The sequence below is a fragment of the Phyllostomus discolor genome, chromosome 9, assembly GCF_004126475.2.
Source record: "Phyllostomus discolor isolate MPI-MPIP mPhyDis1 chromosome 9, mPhyDis1.pri.v3, whole genome shotgun sequence".
In the NCBI taxonomy this organism is placed as follows: Eukaryota; Metazoa; Chordata; class Mammalia; order Chiroptera; family Phyllostomidae; genus Phyllostomus; species Phyllostomus discolor.
In genome coordinates, this window is record NC_040911.2 from 4,342,366 (window position 1) to 4,361,534 (window position 19,169).

The window sequence follows — 19,169 nt, forward strand, 5'->3', positions numbered from 1 at the left end:
AGCTTTTGTATTAATTGTAAAAGGATATCACCTTGGGCCAATAATTTCTTCCCTTTGAAAAAGAAGGAAAAATGGGTCAGAACCTTTCCTCCTTCCCTCCCTCCTCTCTCTCTCTTTCTTCTTTCTCCTTCCTTTCTTCCCTCCCTCCTTCCCTCCCTCCTCTCTCTCTCTTTTCCTCCCTCCCTCCCTCTCTCTCTCTATCCCTCTTTCTTTCTCTCTCTCTCTCTTTCTTTCTCTTTTAAAGGTTGCCTGAATATGGCTGCACAAATGGCTGTAAGGCTGTGGACACCTCCACCATCAAAACACCCCCCACCCAAGGGCGAGGCTCTTTCTGGGCCCCGGGATCCCTGCGATGGAGGAAGAGCTCCGACGTTGTGGTTCCACTTGCAGGCAGCAGTAGGATGTGCTTTGACATAGCAGTTGATTCCCAGAAAGAGGAATATTTTAGCCCACTGGGGCTGCTATACCAAAATACCACAGGTTGGTGAACTATAAACAACAGACAGCTGTTGACAGGCTGGAAAGCCCAAACCCAGATGCCAGCAGACTCAGCAACTAGTGACAACCCACTTCCTGGTGTGTAGACGGCTTTTTTCCCCCTTAAATCCATTTATGAGGGCTCCACCCTTATCACCTAACCCCAACGGTCCTGCCTCTAATACTACCACAGTGGGGGCTGGATTTTAATATGGATTTTGCGGTGCCACAAATACATGGTCCCCAGCAACAAGGCAACTTCAAGTCTGACAGCTTCTGCAACAACTGTTTCTTACAGTAATTACCTGTTAGGGAGGTCTGGGGTACGTGCTTTCTCTAAGTAATCTCCTTGGTCCTAAAACAGTTGTATCAGTAGGTACTGTTATTAATCCCAACTTCTACGTGTAGAAACTGAGGTTTAGAGGTTATAGAGCCATCAGGTTCCCCCAGTCCTCCTGCCCAGTACGCTCGCTTCTTTCCCCCAATTTTCTGTTAATACCTCTCTTTCCTCAATGGGAGTCTTCTGCCCAACTCCCTGTAATTCTGTGATAGTTACAATATCCTCCCCTTCCTGCTCAGACTGCGAATGAGCAGTGCAGGATCAGGAAATCTCATCATGATGTTTCACATGGGGATTTTTTTTTCATGGATTTGATACACAGGCGTTGAGAGAGAAGCGTTCTTTTTCTCTAGGCTCATTACAGGGAAGGAAGGAAGCCTGGACCACAATCTCCTCTTTCCCCATCGCTTGGTAGAATCCTGCCAGTGACCCAAGAGAGTGAGACAAAAACCCTGAGAGAAGCAAGCCCAGAGTTGGAGAGGAAAATATTGACAGTTTTCAGAGTCTCTGAGGCCAGATCCTTTCCTAGAGTGAGATGAGAAGCAACTCGTTTTTGCTTACTTCTTCAGCGGAGAGCTAAGAAGCTTTCTCTGCCATTTGCAGCGAGAAAGCTAAGCTTGCCCACTATTGTGAGGTGAAGGGGGCTGCGAAGCTGGTTGGAAACCCGGGCCTGTCTGGCCCGGAGCCTGTGCTCTGTGCAGCTCTTTGTTTCCCGCCAGGCTGCGAGCCAGACGTGTGAAGTTAGTCCAGGCACGGGAATAAGGGGCCTGAAATGCACACGCTGACAACTAAAGGAACTACTGTCCATGACCCCGAGGATTAAAATTCATGTCTGCTCTGGGAGGAAGAGCAAAAATGCATGTCTTTTCCAGGAGAAAATAAAGCATTTATTTTTCTCTTAGAATAAATCAGCACCGACGGTAATATGAGTTCTTAGGAGAGTAGCTGAGTGTTTCCGGTGCCTCGGGGTACAGACAACTTCATCTGATCTGAGTGGCCTGACCCAGCAGACTGCGGTGGCAGTCACCGCCGGTGGTTCCCATGCCTGACTAAGGGGTGGAAGAGCCACTGAGAGTTCAGTGGAGCTTGGTAATGACCTCACTGCAACCTCTGCTCTGGAGCCACGTGTGGCTGCCTGCTTGTGATGACAGCAAACCTCAGCCTATGCAGTCTCTACCCTTCACACCTTTTCAATCTACATATGTATCGCCAGTGGAATGACTATCATTTGCCATCACATAAAAGTCAACAGGATTTATTACAAGGTAGCATTTAAGTAAATGGAACAAAAGCTATTGTAAATACAAGTAGAAAGTTGCAAAGTTACATACACCTACAGTTCTCCATACACCCACACAAATATATAGGTTGCCCATTTTTTTTCAAATTCTTCAGGGTCACTTAAAATATTTGACTTTGAAGTTCAAAATTACAAAATGCCCAGTTGCTGATTGGGATGTCCTATAAATTAATAATGAATGTAAATGCAAGAAAGGCTTGACAATTAAAAAACAACCCTCCTAAATAGATCCTAGGTAAAATAGAAAGTATCAAAATAGCACTTACAGCATGGTTGTGAATAACAATAGTTAGAACATAATAAATCTAAATTCACAATGTGTTGTTTAAAGCTTTTTTTAGATGCAGATTCAGGGACTTCAAATTTCTTTTTAAAGATTTTATTTATTTATTTTTAGAGAGGGAAGGGAGGGAAAAAGAGAATGAGAGAGAGAGAGAAACAACATCCATGTGTGGTTGCTGGGGGCCGTGGCCTGCAACCCAGGTATGTGGCCTGACTGGGAATCGAACCTGCAATGCTTTGGTTCGTAGCCCGCACTCAATCCACTGAGCTACGCCAGCCAGGGCAAATTTTCTACAACTGAATTAGAAAGAATGAAAATAAAGCAACGAAACCTTTAGCTCAAGAAGTTACAAAAGAAACAGAAAAATGAGCCTAACAAAAAGAATGATTAAGTAACTGATAATAAATAAAAATATAGTTAATACATTAGAATATATGTGTGTGGTTGATTCTTCGAGGAAAATTTGGCAAATAATATTTAGTCTAATAGGAAAATTATAGTTTCTTTGTTTTGAATGTAGTAAGCAGGACCTAATGAGTCTGTGTAATTCAAAGCAACATATGCTCAACAATAACAATACACCTGGCTGGTGTGGCTCAGTGGATTGAGCAGCGGCCTGGGAACCAAAGGGTCACCAGTCAGGGTACATGCCTGGATTGCTGGCCACATCCCCAGTAGGGGGCGCTCGAAAAGCAACCACACATTGATGTTTCTTCTTTTTCTCCCTCTCTTCCCCTCTGTTTAAAAGTAAATAAATATTTAACAAATAACAATACAAATTAAAAATAAAAGCAACATAAATGAGACCATTTCCTAGTTTGACTCCATTTTACTTGCAAGTTGCTTGTTTTATTTTTCTCCCACAGTATTACCACCCCTTACCCTCTGACACCCCCAATTCCCAGTTTCTTTTCATCTTGGAGATATCACTGAGAAGGTATTTCTGTTATTCCTGCGTTCTGTCATGTCAAATCCACAACTCAAACCTTCGTGCCCGGAAAACAACAGGAACTTCTCGGTTGTGTAACTGCCTCTGTGTTTTCCACTTCTTGGTCCATTCGACACCCTAAGATGGAGGAAGGCAGCAACTGTTACAATCTTGGCTAGGCAGGCTTAGGTATGGGCTAGTGGAGTCTTGATTAAACACCCACACCTCCCTTTCCTCCCACTCTGATTTCTGCAGCAACTATAAGCCAAGGGCTTAGGAGGCTTGGAGGTGCAGGCCCCTTTCTGTCCTTGAAGAGGTGGCGGTGGGGTGGAAAATAACCAGCACACTAGCAGCCCTTGCCCGGCTCTCTCTTCAGTCCGGAGGTAATTTGGCCACCTAGAATCTCTCCTTTTCCCTTTCTTTGATAGACTCTCTCGGAATCCTTGCTGTTCCATGTAGAGTTTTCTCCTCCAGGCAACCCCTTACTCCACTCCTTTGCCTGGCAAAGACTCCTCCTTACCTACCCTTCAAGATTCGCTTATAGGTCCACCGTCTCTACACGTGCGGAGGCAGCAAGAGCCTCCGAATATTTATTACAAAGGAAATTAAGGTCAGGTTCTTAATCCACCACTTACCACTCCCTGTGACCTTGGGTGAGGCACTTCTTTGATTCCTTTGATTTTAAGTCCCCCCCCCGCCCCCTCCCCCCCAACAACAGTTTTGGTCCCCCCCCCTCCCCCCAAACGTAAGAACGAGAATTGCTGTCTTGGCATTCCTTACCAGGGGAGATTGAAAAGGCTCAGTGAGAGGAAATGCAAATGTTCTCTAAAATGCAAATCATTTTACAAATTAAATCTTGTCATTATTGCTCTCCCATTGCCTAAAAATGTTCCCTTATTTGTTTAGATCTACCACAGTGCAAAACTCAATCGGTGCAAATTCTAATTCAAACCTTTACCCCCCTTTTTCCCGTCTGCACCCCCCCTTTTTTTCTCTTCTGTTCTTTTATTCCCTTTCTCCCCACTCTTTCCTTCTGTGGCTTGCTTGTTTATACCGATCTTATCCAAGACCCAGCTTGACTTTGCTGGTTACGTTTCACAGCTAGTGAGTGGTTAAGTCATTTTGTAACGTGGATGGAGGAAATCAAAACAAAACAAAACAAAACTCTGCACTACGACTTGTAGAGTTCTGGGCTCTGTAAATTCAGATCGGCAGGATCTTGAACGAATCACCGCAGAGCGAGGGTGCGTGGCGGAGCCGGGCTCCCGCCTGAGCGCGCGCTCAGACGCGGGAACCCCACGCAGGCGGGCGCGGCGGCGGGCCCGGAATCCCGGGAAAGGAGTACGGCCGGGCCGAGACTACAACTCCCGACGTGCACGGCGGCCAAAGCAGGTTCCACCTCTGCTGGCCTCCCCAGTCTTTCCGGTTCCTGCCTCAGAGACGGCTGTCTGGGAACTGCGTGGTGGTAATCACAGAAAAGCCGTAAGCTTCTCCAGGCGCGCGGGGGCCGGGAACAGCCCACGGGATGCCTCTCACAGCTCGGGTGGTTCGCCCCGGCGCGGCGGAACCTGCAGCCATACTGCCCGGGTTTCCGGGGGGGACCGTCATCGTGGCCGGACGCTGTGGCGCGGCAGTTTAATTCTCCGGTGGCTGCGGCTTGAGCGGGACAGGATGGTGTTGACCGGGCTCATCAGGAAACTCGGTAACAGTCTGAGCTGCCCCTCGCTGCATTTGCCGTCCCGGGCGTGGCCACTCGTTGGGAATGGCCGTGCCATTTCTTTCTGATCCTGACTTGTCCGGGGCAGCCCTCGGGGGTCCCCGTCGGACTTTGTGTAGACACCGCCGTGCGCGGCCCCGCTGGTGGAAAACATCGGTTTTCTCCCTGTCCCCCTGACTGTCCCGCTGACCCCTGTCCTTGGCACCGCGTCATCACGGTCTCCGGGCAGGTTCTGGGTGGGCGACTCGGGGGAGTCGGGCACGGCTAAGAGCGGCGTGTCCTCCGCAGGTCACCAGCTGGTCGAGATCCGGGAGCGCGCGCTCCGCAGCATTCTCAGCAAGGTGGAGCTCAACCTGGTGGGCGGCGCGGAGCTGGCGCAGGACCGGCTGCTGTTCGTGCGCCTGCTGCAGTGGTTCAACTTCCCGTCGGTTCCCCTGCAAGCGGAGGTGCTCGGCCTGCTGAGCACGCTGGTCAAGGTACGGTCATCCCGACACAGGGACCCAGGAAAGTGTCTTGGTCATTTCATCGGGGCATTGCTGGAAAAGTCAGTCTTACAAGTTTTCGAAGAACAACGTCTTCAAAAGACGTTGAATTGGAACTCATTTGGGTATACGTTCTAGTCTTTCTTTTCTCTGGTTTGTGATGCTACACCTCACGTTGTCCACTGTGCTCTTAAGTGACCCAGATCTGAGTTCCGTTAGGTTCTGGGTTTTGCAGATCATCCAGGGAGGTTAATAGTTGTCACTCTGTTTTTCCTTGTGGTCTGTTATTTGCATGTTAAAAATTGGACGTGTCTGCCTGAAACAGGACACGTTTAAAGGTAATGTTACGGACCATGGTTAATTGCCCAAGAGGGTTAAATTGTTTTTACCCATATCCGTTTTTTAGATTTATGTTTCTCACTGTATCTTGAGACTAGTTAGTAGGCAGGGTCAGATGTCAGGGTGCAAGTTTAACTTTTCAAAACTAAATCGCTGTGCAGTTGTGAGTGATTATTATTTTGGCTGGTTGGGGGCAGGAGGCCATAGTGTGCATGTCAGTGAACAGAAGTATTCCTCCTGATAAATGAAAGTATGGAGATTGATGGTGTGCATTTCTGGTGTTTGGTCTGGGCTTTTCTCTCAGAGCTGTTATTAAACACTTTATGTCTCTGTAAACCTGTGTCCTATTCATGGAAGTTCTTTACTTTTGGGTCTATCAGGGCAAGATCTAGTTTTTAAAGAAGGAACGTCTGGTGTGTTAAAGTGCTCTAAGACAACATCTGGAAATGTTGATATTTAATCTCATGGCCCTCCGCTTCCTTCAGTTTCCCGCAGCGGTCCAGCATTTGGTTGACCTCGGTGCAGTCGACTTCTTATCCAAACTTCGTGCTAACGTGGAGCCGAGTCTGCAGGCTGAAATCGACGGCATCCTGGACGGACTCTTTACCCTCCCTTCTGACGTCCCTGCACTGTGTTCTGCGTCTTACCAGACCATTCAGACGGGTAACTCTCTGGAATCACTCTGATGCATTTGGTTAAAATATAAATGTGTTGGTTCTAGTGGTTAATTCTAAGGAAACGAACCTGAGATTAAAAAAAAAATCCACCCCCAGCATATTTTTCTTGCATTGACTTACTTGAGCTTGACCTGTTGGCCCTTCTCTGCTGTTGTTCAGAGGAGGCTACAATTGTAATCACTGCTTTTTTCGGTGAAGGGGCCTAAGAGATGTAGTGAGTTTCTCTTTGTGAGACCAGTTGGGCAGATTACTTCTTGAACAGTAACACACATCTTCCTTGAGCACGCATTACCACGTGTCAGATGTAGTTCTCAGTGCTTTAGACCTGCATTTTTGGACCGTTCTCCAAGGAGTGTATTGATGTCTGCCCTAGCTCATGATTGTTTTTATGGGGTCCAATCAAAATGATGGTGGATAGAGTTGGAGTCAAAGAGACATGGATATAAGTCCCAGTTCTGCCATTAGTTGTGTGACCTTGGCTGAGGCACTTAAGTTCTCCTCCAGGCTTTGGTTTTCTCATCCCAAACTGGGGCAGTCAGAAAGGACATCCCTAAGCCTGTCGTGGGGACTGAAGGAGACGATGCGGGAGGAGCTCCGGCAGGGGCCCGGCGTCTGTCGGGCACAGAGCTGCTGGCTGCTCCGGCCGCGTGCTTGTTGTTTGTTCTCTGCCCAGCGGAGTGCCTCGTATGCGGGAGGCGTTGGAATTGATCTGAAGGGGAAAAAGGGATTTTTCCCCATGCAATTTATGCGATGAATGTGAGAGTGTAAAAAGCGTTTTTGCTTGCTCACTCTGCCGGATGGTGCTTTTCTCTGTGTCAGTGCCGTGTCAGCTCCGTGTTGCTGCCGCTGTGCCTGCAGGCAGCACCGTCAACGAGAACTCGGGTGGGGCCCTTTGTCGGTGTCTTGCCTGACTGCGATGTTTAGTGCTGCGTTTCACGGTTTCTGCCTGAGCCACAGCTAATAAAGTAGAATCTTAAATCATGAATTTTCAAGCCAGTTCCTCACAGGTGGGGTGAGAGGTATGGTCTAGGGCTCTAATTTCTGGTTATCTGCGTTAAGAACCACTGGTGTGAACACTTCAAACAGAAAACTAGAAAATGTAGTTTTAGCCTTTTTCTCATTCCCGATGTCATTGTCTCTGTCCTGCTGAGCATGTAATCACGTGTGATAGGATTACGAAAGCATTGAAAAGTAGTGCTCGACTCCTCTGACTTGGACAACTTTTAACAGAAGATCCTAACGTACGCTGCTGTGACCAGGAGCTGTGTGGTTGGAGCGGAAGAGAGGAGGGAGGAGGGCCCAGAGGCAGAGACCGACAGTCCTTGAATAAACACCTCAAAACGGATTCTCCTTGTCCACTGTGGATGTTTTTCTTCCAACAAATAATTTGCTAAACAGTAAGAGAGAAAGGGGAGAAAAGCCCCCGATATGAAATTGACTCAGCATTCACATTTTTTCCTCTTTAGGAAGACGGACTATTCAGAGGAAAAAAGACTGGATTATTTTTCTAGTTTTTAAAATGATTCACCAATTCAAGAGAAAACATTCATTTTGAAAAGAGTCACTTTGATTTTTAGCAAATAATGAGTCAGTAATAACACATGCAATAATATTTGTATTTTCAGAATTGCCACAACCACCGGAAATCTTCACAGGATATTTTCCTCAGGACAGAGGCCATTTCCAGCAGACGGAAGGGCCCCCGGGAACCGTGGGTGAGTGTGCGCAGGGAGCAGGCCCTGCTCGCCGGGAGAGTCAGAAGCTGGTGTGCTTTCCTCCCTGTTGTGGAGGCGCCTTGTGGTCCAGCCTGGGTGTTCCAGTGCCAAGCCGAGTGTTTCGGTTTCCTCAGACTAGCCTGGGACGTGGAGTCTGGCAGGTGAAACTTTGTGACGTCCTGACTGCACTTGAGCAAGGACGCCGGCGGGTGGTACAAGCGGCAGCAGTACCCGGTGCCCCTGGAACGCCAGCCCCTCGTCGGGCTGTGCGCACCCCCACACATCTCATCTTCCTCTGCAGCTGCACAGCGAGCTGCCCACCCAGCCACTCTGGCCGAGGACTCGGTGTCACCTCTGTCTCTTTACCTTTGTCCCAACACCCCGCTGACCCTGGGGTCCGATTTAGACATCTCCTCCAGGTCTTTTCATGTCTGGCTGTGTCTGGTCTCCGCTCACGCGCCACCCCCTTAAAGAGGCCTTCCCGAGGACCCGAGCCAGTGGTCACTTCTATGTTTAGTTTTCTTCCTAACACGTGTCCTGATCGGAAGTTATGTATTTCTTTCTTGTTTTCATAACGATAAGCTTGGTGATAGCAGCAAACACGGCTTATCCCCACGTGCAGAATGATGCCAAAGGTGCCTTAGGCACTCAGAGCACGGAGCCCGGTGAGACGGACATCAGTGTCCCCGTTTTCTGATGAGGACGCTGAGGCCTGGAAAGGAGGAGACCTCTGTCCCCGGTGCCCCTGGTGGTTGGGAACGGTTAAGTAAAGATGCTTTGTATCCTTTACTGCCTGTGTAGTTGAAAAAACGTGTGTCTAAGGGCACATCAGCTGACGTTGGGGATTCTGTTTAACTCGGAATTCTGTTTGTAGAATTATAGATCTGCAAACGCCAGGTCCTTTCCTGTTAAACAGAAGCCCTGGGTTCTGGTCAGCCGGGAAATGGGGAATGTGATTGGAAGTGTCATTCGATACGTGTTTGTGTTCAGTGCTCTTCTTCTAACGACAGCACGTGAGTTCTGTTTAAGTGTCAGAAGGAGAGCTCAGTTATTCATCCTGCGAGGAGGAGGGTTTGCAGCCGACCTTGCTGGGTATATTTGAGGTCCCTGTCTCTGTGACTGTGTTTGGGGACTGACCTTAAAGGTGAGTGTGCCAACACTGTCTTCTCGGACGGCTTCAGCTCTGCTTTTCCCTTGCCAGTGACCCCGACCGCGAAGTGTGTCAAGTGCGCGACGTTCCCGTGGCTGCCCCTGACCACCACGGACAGACACGTTCTCTCCTCCAACGAGAGGTACGTGCCCGGCGGCGTCCCGGCGTGCTCGGGCGGTCGCCAGCCGTTGCGCCCGGCAGCCCCCCCGCTGCACGTTCAGCCGCTGACGGAGACACTAGGTGGCTGTGAATGGAGTCCCGGGAGCAGGTGGATGGTTTCCAGTGTTTCAGAGAGCAAGCCCCGGGGAGGGTGGAAGCCGGCCGGGGCTCCTTGGTCATCTCTTACTGACTGGGGTCTCTGACGGGCCATGGCTGTGCCTTTGCCTAACCAAAATGGAAAAACTGAGCACACGTGCAGTTTTCTTAGCAGGCAGTCTATTTCAGAACACGTGCTTCGTGATAAGGGTGGGGACCAGTGGTCTTACTCAGTGGATGTTAATTGGTCGTTACGCCCCCAAGTAGGTAGCTGATTTATAGAAGTTTGGAGAGTATCTTAATGTCTAGTTTCTTTTTTTTTTTTTGCTAGAACTTTAATTTCTATAAATAACCACAACAAATGAATTGTCTGTCTTTTTTGCTGGCGGGGGGGCGGGGGGGCGCAGAAAATCGGGAAAATAAAGACCAACTTCATAGCGTGAGGGCCGGAGACAGGAGGGTGCTGCCAAGTGGTCTGTGGTGACGCACTTTGGAGAGAGGCGGGCAGACGAGACCCGTCAGCTCTGGGCCAGCCCCCAAGGGAGAGAGCTGGGGCGCTGGGGCCGGGCTGAGAGAAGGGGTTGGGGGGGCCTCCCGCACCCCTCGGAGGGCAGATGCAGTCTGAGAAGGTGAGGGTGTCCCAGCTGGATTCACCTGGAATGGGGAAGGACAGGAAGGGGTCCGACTCCTAGAAGGGGTCCGACTACGGGCACTGGTGTTTTTCTGTCTTGTTTCTTGGTTCACACGACAGATGTCCTTGCAGTCTGTTCCCTTCGACCGCACTGACCGCGTGTTGTGGCACAGCGATAGTCCAGGCGCAGTCTAGAGGAGGGTGTGGTGGGGGACACACAGTGACCACGCGGTCCCCGTCTGGCCGGGACAGTGCGGGGCGCTGGGGGGAGCCCCTGCCCAGGGTGGTCACTGCTCAGGGAGCAGATGCCTCGGCTGAAGCCTGAAGGGTGTGAGTAGAGTCACTCGCCACTGGGTTACCCAGAGTCTAGTACCGGTAAACTCTTTAAAGATACATACTGCTCTGTTTTGTAGCTCTTTAAGAAGTAGTAGCCACACTTTGATCTGGAACACCTGTGAGCTACTGAAGGACGTTATCATGCAAGACTTTCCTGCCGAGATTTTCCTTCAGAGGCCGAAGATTGTTCAGGTGTGTATCCTCCTTCATTGTTCTGGATTGGGAAATAGAGACCTTTTTGCAGTGAAATGAATTTTGCAACGTAGGTGTCCTTGGGAAGGAAGTGTGCACTGCCACATGTAAGCAACAGGGCATCTGGTTATTTCAACCCCTGAGTCTCTAACTTGTTTCAGTAGTGGCTGTCCTTCTAACAGGAGGAAGTCTCACTTGACATGTGCAGTCCCCCGTGGCCACCCTGAGTTTGCCATGTGTGGGTCACCTGCAGGGATGACCATACTTTAGAAACGGGGCGGGGGCAGCGGCAGGCCTCGGAGCATTAAGAACAGCACCCCCTCTCTGATTGCGTGGTGTGTGTAAGGCACAGTGCCGGCCGCCGTGGTAGCGGCAGAGGTGGGTTCTTTGCAGCCTGCCCCGTTGCCCGTACAGTGGGGGCGTCGGGTCCGCAGTCTGGTGTGCTCTGGTGGTGCGGGCACCCTCACTCTGCGGTCGCAGGGCCGAAGACGGCTCCCGTGAATGCCGCGGTGAACGTGCACCGTGCCTGCTGTCCAGTGATAGCAGAGGAAAAGCGGTTGATTACCAAAACGTGGCACAGTAATTTAGCTTTTGAGATGCGTAAACCTTGATGCGATTTTCAAACAGTCCCGTGAAACTTAACGCCCCCCCCCCCCCCCATGGGGAACACTGCCTGTGTTCTCTCGGAAGGTGCTCAGCCGCTGTTCTTCTCACATTTTCTCTAGTTTTGACCTGTTTCCTTGCATTGTGCTGAATCACTGTTGCCCACTCCCGTTCCTTGTCTTGTAAATACCTGGCAACTTGCCCCCTTCGGTGATTCCCTAACCGTCCTTCAGCCCCACGTCCTTTGAGGCCGATCGCCTGGGTCCGCGCTGGTGTTCACGGCTCTCCTCCCTTCCAGAGCCTCCTCTCGCTGCTGAAGCTGGCCTCCGGCGCGGGCGCCGCGCCCCGCCTGGCGCTGCAGTCGCTGTCCTGCCTGCAGCAGCTGTGCGCGTGCTTGCGGAGCAGGCTGCACTTCCACCGAGACCCGGGCTTCTTCTCCAGCAAACAAGGTATTTGCGGTCGTGTGTTCATCAGTCCGCACATGGCAGCGCTCGCTGCGTGTGAGTCGTCAGGCACACTCCCTGTTCGTTCCTCGGCGCAGTCCGACGACCGCCTTGGACAACAAGATGCGTGTCAGAGCCGTGCACGAGCCGATGCGTTTTTTACAAGAGACCTTTGCAAGGCGTGCCCCTTTTCATCCGTGCAGAGTGTCGCTGGAAGCCGGGCAGCGGGATTCTCGGTCCGGCTATTCATGCGGGGCTTTGGGCATTTTTTGCAGTTACATGCTAATACATTGCTTGGTTGAAAATACTGGTTTTTATTTTATGGCAACCGTTTTTATGCAACTTGTGATGTTGTCGTCACAGTATTGTATGATCCCAGTGCCTGACTTTTCATAGAAAAGCACCACCTACCGGATCAATAGAGGGCGAGGCTGGCCTCGTCAAAACTGTGCAATCCACACTCGAGGGTCTCTGGGCACACGCACTTGCACAGCAGGCGTGGAAAGTCGAACATCACGTTACCGGGATCGGTGATCGTGCGTCACAGATAACCCGTTTCGTTGAGAGTTTCACTGACCCTCAGCCATTTGAATGTTTGCTCTTTGGTTAGCTTTATTGCAGATCTCAGAGGCATGGGATTTCGTCATTATGGACCTTGAGATACAGCCTCCGGCAGATGACTAATGTTAGTGAGATTCTGGGTAGCTCATCTTTCATCACAAGAGTTGCAGTGTCAGTAAGAATAGTTTATATCTCTGAAGATTTATCCATACATTAAGTGAATATTTATTGTTCACCTACTATATACCGACCAATATTCTAGTCTCGGGGTCGGGGTACAGCACTGAACGAAGCTGGGGTAGGTAGGGTTCCAGCCTCTGTGAGCTTGTGTTTCGTAAGGTTGGGGCAGGGAGAAGCAGACTGGTTCCAGACACGCAGATGTGTGTGGAGAAGTGTTTATTGAAGTCCACTGCCCATTTTTAAATTAGGTTTTTTTTTATTGTTGCATCTGAGAGGTTTTTATGTCTCTTAGATATTAAATTCTAATCAGATGGATGGTTTGCAAATACTTTCTCCCATTCTGTAGGTTGTTACTTTCTTCATAATGTCCTTTGATGCGTGGGAGGGAGTTTGTAGTGTCCATGAAGTCCAGCTCATGTTCTCTCCGGTCGGTTGTACTTCTGGTGTCGTGCCTAAGAGTCCATTGCCAAATCCAAGGTCGTGAAGGTTTACCCCTGTATTTCCCTCATGGCTTTATGATTTCACCTCTCACGTTTAGGTTACTGACTCATTTTGAGTTAATTTTTGCACATGGTTTGAGGTGGGGGTTCTTGGGAAGTGCTGAGCCAGGGGCGTGCATGACCTGGTTTCAGCCCTAGCGGTCTCTAGTGCTAGAAGTGAGTAGTGTTGGCTGGAAGGTTCTATGTATAATCGGGTTAGATAGAAACCTCAGTGTGCTCGGTGAATTCTTGCAGAAAAAGCTGACCCTTTTTAAAATTTTTACTCTTGTAGAAGCATTTCCACTAACTTAATTTAGTTAGAAACACTACATAGTCAGTAATCTGTCTCTACTGAGGGATCATTTTCGTTTTCCGTTTTTCTCCCCAGACACAGTTTCCCAGAATTCTTCTTTGTCTTACTGTCCCGACGTGAGAGTCACCCACCACTCTCAGAACCCTTCTCCCGGCACCAGCAGCCCCCGGCCCTCTGTGGTTGGGCGCACGGGGCAGCGGCCCCGGGGAGACGGCCAGGACTGGGACGCGGCGTCTTCCAGGTGAGCGCGGCAGGGCCAGGCGGCCCGTGTGTGTGTGTGTGTGTGTGTGTGTGTGTGTGTGTTTGATTTTCCGGGGAGGTCCTGGTTTGTCCTCTGCCTCCTCGTTTCAGACGTGCCACAGGGGTCCGTCCTGTGTTAAACCAGCGACTTTCATACTTTTTGGACCATGGCCCGCAGCAAGACATAAATATTACATTGTAACTCTGTGCTCCGGGTACAGACATCTACTCTGTATGTGTGTGAGTGCGTTTATCCACCAAAACAAACTGTTCACAAAATAGTACTGATTCCACGTGCTGCACAGCGAACTGCATTTTCTCTTTCTTTGTATTTCATTAAAAAAATGATGATTCCAACCTACTAAATTATTTTGACCAGCCCCAAATGGAATGTGATCTAGTTTAACATTATAGCTTTAAATACACTTTGATAGTATTTTAAATCCATTTTTATAAGTGTAATAATTTAAATGCAACAGTGTTTCCTATTCAAGGACCTGATTGAACAACTTATAAAACAAAGACTCCTTCAAGGTGTATGCGTATGGTGTTTTACTTGTTTGCGTAAATGCTGATTTTTATATATCAAGTTTTCTTAAAGGAGTCGGCATGGTATTTTTTTTTAAAGATTTTATTTATTTATTTTTAGGCAGAGGAGAAGGGAAGGAGAAAGAGAGGGAGAGAAACATCAATGTGTGGTTGCCTCTTGGCTGGTAATCCAGGCATGTGCCCTGACTGGGAATTGAACCTGCAACCCTTTGGTTCGCAGGCCGGCACTCAGTCTACTGAGCCACACCAGCCAGGTCACATGGTGTTTGTTACCTCATCCATAGGCTGCAAGCATCTTAAAAACTCGAATCTCTTCTCTGGTATCATCCTAACAAATGCACAGCCAGATGAGCCGTGTCTGCTGGCCTGACAGTGCGCTCATGATGCTGCAGCTACTGCTGACCTTGAGTCGTGCTCGTAGCGTGCTTGGCGCTACGCCAGGTGCTGCCACGCTTTTTGTCTCCTTCAGCCGTCCTCATAGTAATCCCGTGAGGGGACTGGTGTTATTGTCGTCACGGTTTTACAGAAAACCCTGAGGGTTGCAGGGTCTGCACACCCCGGTTCGAGCAGTTGGTGAGGAGCAAGCAGGGTTTGGGCGGCATGATCGCAGAGGCTGCGCTGCAGTCCTCCGGGGGCCGCGCTGCTCCGGGAGCCCTGTGCGCGCAGTCCCGTCCATCCCTCGTGCCTCGCTCTCTGGGCCGCGTCTGCGAGCTGCTGCGGGCAGCTTCTCCCTGCCAAGCGTCCGCTCCCTGCCGAGTGTCTCCCTGCCGAGTGTCCGCTTCCTCGCGGCGCCTTTCTGGGTGTGAGCGCGGCTGGGGATGCGGGGGACACTGGAGGGGAAGGAATGACAGAATGTGCGGCAGCCTCCGGGAGTTCTGCGTGTTCGGTAGCATCAGTCACCTCTGCGACAGCTTTGCATGTGGATGACATCGAAGGTCTGATGTTAGGGTCTTGGCAAATGTAGGTTCCAGCCTTTTTACACAGTTTTGTCCCTACTGTACCACTTGATAGGCAGGTAAGAATGTTTTTTTTTTTTTTATGAAGAAAGCCAACGAAGATGGGATGTCCCATCTTTTGGTGTATTTCCAAAACCATTGTGTGGTGTTGAATGTACCAAGTACTCCATTTCTCATTCTGTGTTGGCATCTTTTAGCGCTCCCCAGTTGTTGGCATTGGCTTACTTAGACATTCGGTGGAGTCACGAGGTCCCCAGGCCACTGTATGGACTGTTCAGTTTTGCCTGTATGGTTGATTTCGGAGAACTCGGCAGCGGATCTGCTTGCCTTCCTTAGCAAGTGCTGATGGTGACGGCCGCTGCAGGGCCTGGCACGTTTGCAGAACATCCGTTTGAAAGCAAACTGCAAAGGCATTTTGGTTTCACTTACAGTTTTGATCCATCTTGATGGAATTGACTCCCATAGACTTGTCACGGTCTCTACACACCCGACCCGAATCGGGACCTGAAGCCCTAGAGTCGTGCCCACTCTCAGGCACGCCGTGGGCCTCTGTGCGGGCCGCCCCATCCTCACGGACTCCCCGTTTCTGCCGCAGCGGGAGCAGCAGCCACGCGCACGCGCACTCCGGGATCTCCCTGCCGTCGCCCCTGGACGCGGCCGCCGCCGCGCCGCTGGAGCTGCCGGAGCTGGAGGCGGAGGAGGACGCGCTGCGCCTGCGCTTCCAGCAGCTGAGCCTGCCGCAGTTCTGCGTCTGCGTGCTGGAGGCCGCCGCGCCGCTGCTGCGCTCAGGTCGGTGCTCTCGCTCCGGGGGTGGGGGTGGGGGGGTGGCGCCTGTGTCCTCTGTGTGTGTGTGTGTGCTGCCTGTCTTCTGGGACTCTGGTTTCTCGCTTCCCACCGGCCGTCTGTGCCAGGACCTTTGGACCCAGAGTTCCCCCTCCTCTGGGAGAGACAGTCCCCAGATCCCAGTGCGGCCTTCAGTGTTCTGTGCAATTAGCGTGGGTGGCGCGGGGCAGCCCTGCGGCGGGGTGGCGCCGCCGCCCCCTGGGGCGTCGGTGGCTGCACCCGAAGTCGTGCACCTGCCGCGCCGGGGACGGCGGGACGGCCTGGACAGACCGGAATGGAAACCCGCTGGCTCTGCTCCTCAGAAACGTCCCGAGCTGCCCTCAGCTCATTCTTTACACTTGGTGGTTACCCCAGCTCAGAAGCGGGTTAGACACACACCTGCAGCTGGATTCTTACCTTTGCTGGGGCTGTTCCTAAGAAGCCAAACAAACAACGAAACGCAAACCACGCGAGCATTTCACATCTTCTTTCGAAAGCGCCAGTGCAGTTGCAGCGGCGGCGTGTGGCGTGCGTGGGGTTGCGGTTGGGATGCGAGGGACGAGGGGCGGGGCGATGCCCACGGCGCAGGTGCGCAGCCGGGTCCTGGAGCGAGTGACCGGGCGCGGCTCCCGGGCTCCGTCTTGGCGCAGAGTCGCGTGCTCTCTGCCCCCGCCCTCTTCACACTCCCAGTGTCGGCCCGTGCCACTGGTACCCGGCTGGCACCCTGTGTTGTTGCAGATCGGTTTAGGAGCTGTCCTGGGTCCCACAGCTGAGGACAGAGACTTGATCCGGTGGAAGCGATAGTTTTTATTCTATAAATCTGCGTTTTCAGTAGGTGATGAGCTTGTCGAGATATTACTGCAGGCTGAGTGAGTTTTGCCTTTTTCGTTTACGCTGGCGGAGTAACGAAGAGGTCGGGTTCTTTATGGCCTGTGCCTGTTCTTTGCCTGCTTGAGGGTGGTGGGGAGGGGAGCAGGAGGTGGGTATTTATTGGGAAAGCATTAATGTTTTCATTTTATCCCGACCTTCTGACCGAGGGACTCTGCTTCTGGGGGTTAGGAGTGCATATTAATTCATGTACTAATAATGCGGTGAAGGGAAATCTGAACTTTGGCATTATAACGTGTACATGTTTGCATGGTATATGGAGAAGAACAATTTTAGATTTAATGATTTTGCATTTAACCTTTTCTTAATTTGCTGTGAAAAGTCAGATGGATAATTACTAAGCTGTATCGTGGTAAATAAAATTTTCTAAATGTTCTTTTGCCCTTTTGTGGTAAATTATTGCATAATTTGTAATTGTTCAGTATCATCGAGATTTCCAAAAGAACTTTCTCTTAGGATCTGGTGGTCTGTTCTGCACTCGTCTGAAGTGAACCTCTGGTGGGTGGGCAGGGAGGTCTTCACGGAGCGCCCCTCACTCAGACTGCTGGCTCCCGGTGTTCCTTCATCACCCTGTCTGTGTGGAGAAGGGGCGTCGCGTGGGGTTTAAGGGGGGCACGGGCTTGAGAACATGTTCCGGGTGGGATTTCTCCGGATCTCTTCAGCCCGCTCCAGTGTGGACGTTTATCCGTCAGGTGCTGTTGTCCAGGCGAAGCTCTCCGGGCCTCTCCTGTGTGGGAAAGACGGTTTCGGACGGGGCATGGGCCTGCTCGTCCTAAATGGAAACTCTTGGAATGCGTTTTCTAAACCAGCCTGGTGCTTTGTCACATACTATGTGCAGCGTGGGTGGTCTCTGAATTTGAAAAATTATTTTAACCTGTCTCATAATACTTAAATTGTTGCTACTCTCTTCTTGGGTGTCTTTCCCACTGGTGAGCACATTCAGTTTGCTGTAGAAAAACAGCGTTATGATCAGAACAGAATTCTTTAAAGGTGGGGGTGGAGTGTGACTTCCCTATGTATCTCTTTCAACAATTCTGAAAGCAGTATCAAAAGAGAAAAAGGAATTTGTGGGCGTGACTAACTAGAGGATTGAGCAATATGGCATTCAGTTGTTTATTTGAAAGTTAACTGTTTTTCTTATTTCTCTCCTGGTCTCTCTTGCAGGTAATGGACAGATGATAATAAGAGTTCTGGAGTTGCTTGCAGAGGATTTGGTACTTGTTGGTGAAGCGATTTCAACAGACATCTGGGATGACAGCAGCCTTTTTGCTATGGATATGGTGAGAATCAGTGACTTCCTTGGGCTCCGAGGAGTAGCATCGCATCTTACTTTATTTCCGTCCTTTTAAGCTGGTGTCGTTGCTCCATTCGTCTTCGAGAGCCTTCTCTCTCTCAGACACAGTGTGTCCCAGCTTGCTTCGTGCGTCCTTGCGCACAGGCCGTTCCTCCAGGGGCTCTGGTCATCCCTCACGGAGGAGTGTGCGCGTGTGTGAGTGTCAAGGCGGAAACAGGCCACCCGGGCTGCCTTTAGTGCCCAGATACCGCTCTTCCCTTTTAGTGACCGAACTAGGAAATAATATATTTTTAAAAATCCTAAGTTCAGATTTCTGTTTCTATGATTTTAAACTTACATGTTTTTGCTTGTACTTGTCACTCACAAGAAGTCTTAGTTATTAACAGTATCAACATAATTGCTTTTCAGCTCTGCCTTCAGCATACATTAATTTCAGAACAGCAGTATCAGTACCACTCTGGTCCGTAACTAGTCAAGCTCAGGATTTCCCTGCAGTTCTTTTTCACTCAGACTCGTTCTCACTGAGCATGTAGAGTCAAACACTGTGCCTGAAAGTCTCTCCAAAGAGTTCTTTTCTCTGTTAACAATACAATATACAGTAAGATTTGTTTTAGTTTGTTTTCACTTTTGGGCATAGTTTTCTCTTCATAAAATTAACTCAGAGATGTCTCTCTGCCATTTTGTTCTCTGATTTATTCTTTCCATTTTTATTTTAGCTTTTGCAAATGTAAGCAAATAAGTATGTAGAGTTTTATTCCTTCTCCCACATCTTAAATAAAAGGCAATGGGTTCTATATGAGTGCACACACTGTTTTCGCAATTAAAACTGCATCCTGTACGCATGGAGTGGTAGGTGTGGAGGTTATTCCCTGTCGTACGTGGAGCTCTTCATCTGTTTTTTAAGATGCGGGTGCTTCGTCGGTGCTCATCACTCAGTCTCCTGGTGGTGGACATTGTTGCTGCCGTCAGTCATGAAGGGAGCGCCGTGCACATATCATTTCCTACTTGCACAAGTGTGT

General features: G+C 50.1%; 1 protein-coding gene across 1 annotated transcript in view; it reads left to right on the forward strand.

Annotated features, from left to right (window-relative positions):
- Window positions 1-4,559: 4,559 nt before the first annotated feature.
- Window positions 4,560-19,169, forward strand: part of RTTN (rotatin) — an 87,444-nt gene continuing 72,834 nt past the window's right edge. The window contains exons 1-10 of the mRNA XM_028524605.2: window positions 4,560-5,030; window positions 5,334-5,521; window positions 6,352-6,529; window positions 8,169-8,258; window positions 9,460-9,550; window positions 10,708-10,822; window positions 11,724-11,874; window positions 13,477-13,642; window positions 15,742-15,935; window positions 18,021-18,136. Of these exons, the coding sequence (XP_028380406.1) occupies window positions 5,000-5,030; window positions 5,334-5,521; window positions 6,352-6,529; window positions 8,169-8,258; window positions 9,460-9,550; window positions 10,708-10,822; window positions 11,724-11,874; window positions 13,477-13,642; window positions 15,742-15,935; window positions 18,021-18,136 (1,320 nt within the window). The 5' untranslated portion in view covers window positions 4,560-4,999. The remainder of the gene's footprint in view (window positions 5,031-5,333; window positions 5,522-6,351; window positions 6,530-8,168; window positions 8,259-9,459; window positions 9,551-10,707; window positions 10,823-11,723; window positions 11,875-13,476; window positions 13,643-15,741; window positions 15,936-18,020; window positions 18,137-19,169) is intronic.